At 32.7% G+C, this 8,717-nt stretch overlaps 1 protein-coding gene across 1 annotated transcript in view; it reads right to left on the minus strand.

The window, feature by feature from the left end:
* Positions 1-8,717, minus strand: part of LOC109844302 (probable ATP-dependent DNA helicase CHR12) — a 45,547-nt gene that overhangs the window by 25,089 nt on the left and 11,741 nt on the right. Inside the window, 1 exon segment of the mRNA XM_020413289.1 lies at positions 6,450-6,514. Coding sequence (XP_020268878.1) covers positions 6,450-6,514 — 65 coding nt within the window.

Here is an 8,717-nt window from a genome sequence, read left to right on the forward strand (position 1 = left end):
ATATATATATATATATATATATATATATATATATATATACACACACACACACATACATATGTATGTATGTATATATTTATGTGTGTGCGCGCACGCGCGTGTAGAGAGAGAGAGAGTGTGTGTGTGTTATACACTATTATTATAGTATCCAATATGCAAATACTATCTAACCCAGTTTTGAAACTTAGAACCCAAAAAAAAATCCAAACAGGTGGATGTGATCTACTACACATGTACTAAGAAACAAAATTACAAAGAATTTCCATGTGTATTGAGTCATATATCAAGGGGCAAATAATTAAGCAACTTTATGAAAATTCTAAAACATTGATTTAGATGACATATTATACATGGGTTAATGATGTTGAAATCTTTTAAAATTTTATTTCTAGATAATTCATATGTAGTAGATCACATCATCGGTTGGATTTTCATTTTTGCATTCTAAATTTCAAAATTGGGTTGATAGTAACCACATATTGGATACTCTGTGTGTGTGCATGTGTGTATTTCTTAGGGCATAACTAGTTTTGCTATGCCCACTATTAATAATGAGTATTATACAAGAAATTTGAAGATCGCCTTCATTCATTTTGATCTACTCGCCTTCAATGTCTACAAATAAAAATCATGTAGATTGAGTAAATATTACACCTGCATGGGTTAGAGTATTCGAACAGATGGTCCATATTAGTCATCATGATCTAAATATCTTAAGACATCTATAAACTTAAGATCAACTTCGTTCATCTTGATCACAAAATTAAGGGTTTCCTAGCAATACAACAAAAGATACATCTTCATGCATGGGTTAGAGTATTCGAACGGACGGTCCATTCCAGTCATCACGGTCTAAATATCTTCAGACATCTATAAACCAAAAATTATGACGTTTCAACACTTCACACATATTTCTCATTGTCTATTTAGTTGTATAGTCGTAAAATCGTTAATTTTACAATCTCTTGATGAATGAACAACTATAACTCAATATGCCTAATCTTTTGTTTGTATATCATCTAAAACATATAGCTTGAATGAACAAAGTGGATCGATAAATTTAATTGCACATAACGTAGTTTTGAAGGTAGGCATAACCAAGTTAGGAACAATAAACTTTATATTAATATATTATATTAAATTAATATTATAACTATATACTATATATATATCATATATATATTATATTATTGAACTGGGTTAATGCCTTTTATGGTATCAAGCACATAATCTTTGGTGCTAGTGAGAGGTGTCTCTATTCCCATGCACTCATTAATGGGCGGGTCACAGTCAACCTATGGTGAATGTGATCCCCCCATTTAGGATTATCTAAGTTGGAGCGATATATCGTGCACTCCTCACTACCAAGCACAAATTTTGTGCTTTACCAAATATGGGTTGTGCTTTGGTACCAAAGTCATCCCAGTTATTCTTCTCTCTCTCTCTCGTCTCTCTCTCTCCTATATAGTAATATATATATCTATAGTATTATATATATATATATATATACTATATATTATATATATTTTTTATACTTATATTATATATATATTATATAGTATATATAATATATGAATATATCATATATAGAGATAGAAGAGAGAATGAAAGGAAGCGGACGAGATAGTAAAAGTAGAAAATAAAACCTTAAGTTGAGGTCAAGGAAGGATCTATTCAACACAATTTTTTATCATTAGATTTGTTTGAGATTCTTTTTGCATATGATTACACACAAGACTATTCTTGAGATGGTATCTTAATATGTATCGCATTGCCAACACAAACTCTCAAAGAAAATCCAATTGCATAAAAAGTTGGTGATTAAGAGCTGTATTATATATAATATAATATATTATATATTATGATAATATAACATTATATACTATAAATAATATATATATATATTACTACTATATATATAATATATAATATAGTATATATATTAGACAGTCGTGAGATGTGTATCTTAATATGTATCACATGCCAACACGAATCTCAAAGCAAATCTAATACATAAAAATGTTGGTGAATAAGAGCTTATGTGTGTGTGTGACAATATTTGGTAATATGAAGTGGCTGCTCATTTTGCTGAATGAACTACTAAGAGATAGACATATAGTGAAGCCCACATGCCAACTCACATCAGATGGGTGAGTCTCACCACTTTTATCTCTTGGTAGTTCATACTGTTATTAGCTATCACCTTATACCCACGTCAATATTAAACTTAAGAAGTGTCACAACTAATGAGTTAACTTTCTTTATAGGCTTAGAGCATCATTTCAATAAATTGTTGTAATATATAAGAAAAAGTGGAATGGTCAACACATTGCCTGAAGATTTGAATAAAAAACTATCGCAATTTGGACATGTAATAATATATGGTAATATGTATAATATAAAAGTAAATGAAGGTTATTAGAAAATCAAAAGGAAATCATTAAAAACAATAAGTTTGTTGTAATATTTAATGACAAGTTTACCAAATCCAATTCTTGTAACTATGTTCCACAAATTGACATCATATCATTGTCGAATGCATTTCTATATGATGTTGACCATAATAAGCTTCTATACATGAACTTATATGGTGAGTGCTAAATGTGTATATAAGAATGTTTGCTATTAGTGTCAAACTGTCAGTACAAACATGCTCTACATGACGAATCATGTCTAAAAGGTTGTTTGATATAATATTATTTGTCCCAAAAAAGCTAAGTTCAAGCTTTCACGTAAAGAATTTAACTTATATAGTATTCAATCTCCAAATTAGAGGTCCTAGGTACAGAAAAAACCCATTTGAAAATTCATTTTAACTTGTTTCAACACCTAACAAAGCCAAAGTGTTATAAAACTAAGGTAGAAAACCCATGTTGCATTTAACACAGAAAATTACACGAAAAAACGCGTTTTATTTGCATTAAGTTAAAAGTTATTTAACACTTGTTAAATTAAGTTAAATTGATGATCATGTTTAGATGCATGGTTATATCTCCATCATCCAAATTAGTATCCCGCTAACCAAAATAAGTTCTCAATTGAATCTCCTAACCCCAATTTCATTCACGTGAAAAACCTAGCGATCCCCTAACCCCATCTCTAGCGCCTCCCTCATCTCCTCCCCCTACACCTCCTCTCACTCATTCGACGAAGAAACCTCTCGATCTTTTCTTCCTTTGAGCATTTGATGAAGACGAAGTTTCTCGCCGAGAACAAGGCTCTTCTCCTCCTCTATCCCCTAACCCCATCTCCAGCGCCCCCTTCACCTCCTCTCACTCCTTAGACAAAGAAACGTTCTCACCAAGGGCAAGGCTCCTCTCTGGTCCCTCCTCCGCTCCTATGTCTCTTCTCGTTGACGAAGAAAATCCTAACTCCATCTTCACCTCCAACGTTGCTCCGGCTTCTAAATCCTAATTCTTTTCTATGAATGTCTTCTAAATCCTTTTTTCCTGTAACTCTTTTAGTTCTCCTTTATGTTCGAAAATTTTGATGATATTAATTATTAAAGTCATCGTGAATCATTTTTATTTATGAAATATCTAAATAATTAATAAACAAAATAAACTACGTTATGCGTTATGGTTTTTTCGTGTTTTTTCTCTTAACCCTTAACAGATGGTAGAGCATTACGTAATGCGTTGCCGTTATTTTCAACATTGCCACGTACATACATCATTATCGCCAATTTAGTGTGCATCTATATAGTAATGTTTATTTTGAAATCCCAAACCACACAATCTGGAGATGTATAAGCTTTTGGCTAAAGTGGTTGTGTTACATATGCAAAATATTGTTCTAAAGTTGGCTCAATGATCATCATGTAAGGTTGTGAATCAACTACTCATGTATAACAGCATTTTCCTTAAACAAACATCAAATGGATATATTTATTTTTGCATCCTCACACTAACAATATAGTTTGATTGTCCAAACTAGATTCAATAGGAGCTAATTTGAGGCTAGAACATGGTAGCTTTTTCAATGTTTTATCGTAGATTCTTTGGTGGCGACTACATGAATCATATTCAATGACTCAAATTTGTTCAGCATTATCTCCACTAAGTTAATCATTATCATATCCTTCTAACAACTTCTACCAAGTTGTTGGCCTATCTCTAGTCCTCATCTCTCCATTAATATCTTACCCTATGTTGCATGGACACTTCTACCATACTCATATCAACACTTCCCGTACCCATACTCACACTTCCCCTCACCCTACCGACACTTTACGTATTCATATCAGACATCGACACTCATGTTTTCTCCTCATACTCAAATCAAAATTATATTTTTAGACGGATTTTGCATATCTGGTAAAAAAAGTAGTCTTTCAAATTATATTATAACATACATATTACATAATAAAAGAAACATAATAATGTCATAGAAATTATGATTCTTATGAAAAAACAAAATCTTATTTAAATTATTAATATCAATATATCTAATCGTATCCATGCATCCTACCTTTAATAAATTTGTTGTCTTATACCTTACCCCACCTGCACACATACCCATGAAACATAAATCTTACCTCTTCTTATTAGTGCACTTAATGGTCTCTGGGTTACATGGAGAGAACATCTCAAATGACTTTTATGTTATGCTCTGTAGGAGCAACATTTAAGCCTATGAATGCACTCATTTCTTATCCTATTTTAGTGCATATCCACTTCCATCACAACAATCTTATTTTTGTTACACTTGTGTTTTGCACATATTGGTTCTTAATTTCCTAACATTCTCATCCATAGGGAATTGTACGTCTTATAATTGCCCTACAGATTTTCTCTTTAATTTCGAAAACACAAAAATTTGAAAGAAGACCACTTATCATTGTTTTAAATATCCCTGATATAGGTGATATATCTGGCCGATATATCCTTTTACAAGGCTTGCCACAAAACAATACGGTCTTGATATCATTTACCGTTTTTTAGCAATTTGTGGGCGATATATCGTCGACATCACTGATAAATTAGCCTGTAGTTAGCTGATGTCTTTTAATATGGTTTCTCTCTGAACAACATAAATTTCTCTAATGTTTTTCAGCAAAAATTTTAGCACTATGAAGTTTTTAACAAATTCTAGTCAGCTCTTTTCTCTAAATAACTCTCTACAATGGTTAGTGATCCTAAACATACATTATTCGTATTTTTGTATGCATAGATTTTATTGATAATTAGTTTATACATTTTAGAATATGATCTTATATGTGCACAATAAACTAATATGTCACTCCGATTTTCAAACAAATCCCCTATATCCACAATCCGATATGAACTTTAGGTATAAATGATATTTCCTTAGCATTTGATATTTAAAACATTGCCACCTAACTATCCTAATTTGATATGATGAACGGTATCATCCTTAATCTAACCATCTTGATGAACAACTGGTCCTTAAAAGCAAAACCACTATGTACTTGATTATCAATATGGACTATACATTCATTTTCACGATTTTACTAAAATTGCAATTCTCGTACCTTGTTTTGTTTTGCTAATTTGAAATCCTTTAGATTCAAGAGTTTTCTTCTCGCCTTTCTCCTTTAAAAATAATTCATTCTCCAGTCTCATCAACTAATATTATATGCCATTAGAAGATAATATCCATCATGAATCTTCGTCTTCAATTCTCGTAGTAAATTCGTTGGTGACTAATGCAAAATGATAAGAGCTTAAAGATTATACATGATATAAATTGATAATAATAGGAAATTTTGTTATCTTGATCATAAGGAATACTAGAATAGAAAATGTCTTTTAAAGCAAGATCTAAAGGAAAATTGTGGCAAGAAGACTAGCTCATACTTCAGCCTACAAAAAGAACGTTCAAGTTGGCATGGAAGTTTAAAAGCATTAAGTTTTGCATGGGCATAGGTACAGGTGCAGGTACAAGACATGAAAGATTTGTAAAAGCGTGGGATATATATCCATGAAATGCATGACGAGTGTTTTAAATTAAACATGCATTGTATAACTGTGTACATGTCTTAATAAAAATATCTATAGATTCAAGGAGTGGCCAAGAAGCATCGGTTACGGGTATTACACGTGTCCGATACGAGTAGGGCTCCATATTAGAAGTAGGTAACATAGGCATTAAGTATATATCTTGATCCTCTTTCCAAGCCTTGCCAGTTTGGTATAGTAAGGACTTTTCAAGGTTTCACCGTATTCAATTTAATGTATATTCTTTTAGTCGCCATTAATTCTAGCTAGACTAGCTGTCACATTTGTGCTACAGACCTTCCCATGTGTCCAAAAGTTCCACATAAAGCGGGCATTTAAACTATGGTTTAAAATCTAGATAATGTATACAAAAATTAACAAGGAAATCAGTACGCACCATGTATCAGGAAATAAACAACTTGTACCTTAATATTTTCGTTGCATTGAATACTAAATATAGCTCAGTTAAGACGATAAGTTGTGATTTACCTTTAGACCATAAAGTTCAAGCAAGCACTTCATTTGCAAGTCTTCGCCCCTATTTGAAGGCAATCCTGCTTGAGATGACATGTTTGCATTTTCTTCAAATAGTAAAAATTATAAAATAACGCTGAGAAAGACAAAGAACATATACACTAAAGATGAGATATAACTAAGCCTACTTTCCAAAAAAGGCCACAAGGTATTACAACATTATTACATCAATGACAATAACAAAAGCTTTGTCCGAACTTTTGTGGCTGACTACTTGAACCCTCTTCTTCATCCAAAAAGGCAGTGGAGCAAATAGTTTCACCATTGAAAGGAAAAAATTACAAAAGTTCATGTCACGAACTGACAAACAGTATAATGAAGAATATTAATAAGAGAATGTAATGAAAAAAGGTCTTCGTGAGCAATTATGCCCATCATTCTCGACCTATTTGCATTGTTTGATCTGTTTTTTCACACACTTCAAGTACAGACTTTAATCATGCTCTTGATACTATTTGCAAACACTTACGACTATTTGTTTTGGTTTCCTATTGTTCTATCTATATAATAATTATTCCCAGTTGAATCTAATACAGATTAGGTTTTGGATCATATCTCCAACTCTATATATCCTTCCGCACCATTGATTTAGTAACTTAGCAAACATTCAGTTATCAACGTACCCAGGTATATATTGCTTCCTTTTAGGATAAATTAAGATTTATAGTGCATTTGTGTGATTGCTTCTTTCTTTCTTTTTTTCTTTTTTTTCTTTTTTTTTTTTTTTGATCCCCCTAGGCCAATGCTATGTCACTGAGTCACTCTTATTCTTTTCTTATCATTCTTCTCATTTTACAACCACTTCAGCCATGAAATGGCAGTAACAGCGCCATTGTGCACAGGGAGAAATAGCAAAGAAATAGAGAGGAGAGGATTATCTGGACTGCTTTTAGACTACAGTCGCAATTGAGCTAAATGGTAGTGTTCCCTTCTACTGTGCCTTCTTTTGTCATGCATCATTTTAATTGTATATTGTATATTATCAGAGTTAGCATTATGATTTAGTAAAAGATGCTTTATACACCATTGTAATATATTATGTAAAAATATTCAGAAAAGCTTATTCTGCCTCACTTCAGTGGGGCGATCTATTGCAATCAGCTTGGGCACTATAGACACATCCTTCATTTTTTTTGAACTTCTTCCTTTAATTCTATACTGAAAAGGATGCATATGGAACATGCAGATTCCTAACAACATTGCATCACTAAGGTTTGGTACAACATTACCGGGAAATATATGGTGCCATGTTTGGTATATAGAACTATTAGAAGTGAGATATTAAGTTTAAGTTTCCTAAGCTCTATAAAAATTTAATGCGAGAGAAAAAAATGGGTGGTAGCAGTGATGACAGGACTGACAACATAATGCGACTGTAGTGTGGGATGACAGGAATGACAACATAATGCGACTGTAGTGTGAGGTGAAACAGGACCTGAGGCAGCAGTGAGAGTGATAGATAGAATAACAGCAATGATGGCGAAAATGTTGTTCTACTGCTGGAAAATAAATGAATAAGTCCGTGGCAGGCTTTGACAGCGTTGATAGCAATAGTCATGGTGGTGGTATTGATTATGAAGATGGCAGGGGTGGTGGCGATGCATAGTGTTTATGAGAACACTGGTCTTTGCAACCACAACTATGTTGGCAGCAAGGGGACAAAGAAGGTACACCCAATGCCAAAATCAATGTAATAACAATGATTGTGTTGACTGTTGTAGCAGTTAAAAAAGTTTCAGGAACACCGACTAGGGTAGCAAAAGATAATGGTGCTATCACTAGCAAGTAGGGGTGTTAACGGAGCGGATACGGCTCGGATATGACACTTACCATATCCATATCCGCTTACCCATCTCGGATACGGATACGGATACGGATATACGTCGGTAAGAAAAATACATATCCATATCCGCCAAAATCGGATACGGTTACGGATATAGATGCGGATATATAAATGGATATGCATGCGGATACAAAAAAGATATGAGAAAACTAGATAGTATTCAGAAAAATATAGTCATATGATACAAAAAGAGTTCGTTAATATGTTCATTATGATTGAAAAGCTAAGATTAGACATCTTGATCATCAAAATTAACCACAAATCCATAATCTAAGAATCGAAACTATCGTAAGAGTATTACCAATATGGATATTTTCGAATACGGATACGGATATTTCACAACAAAACCATATCCGCAACTATATCCTATCAGTTATAGA

Source organism: Asparagus officinalis, chromosome 6 (genome assembly GCF_001876935.1).
Source record: "Asparagus officinalis chromosome 6, Aspof.V1, whole genome shotgun sequence".
In the NCBI taxonomy this organism is placed as follows: Eukaryota; Viridiplantae; Streptophyta; class Magnoliopsida; order Asparagales; family Asparagaceae; genus Asparagus; species Asparagus officinalis.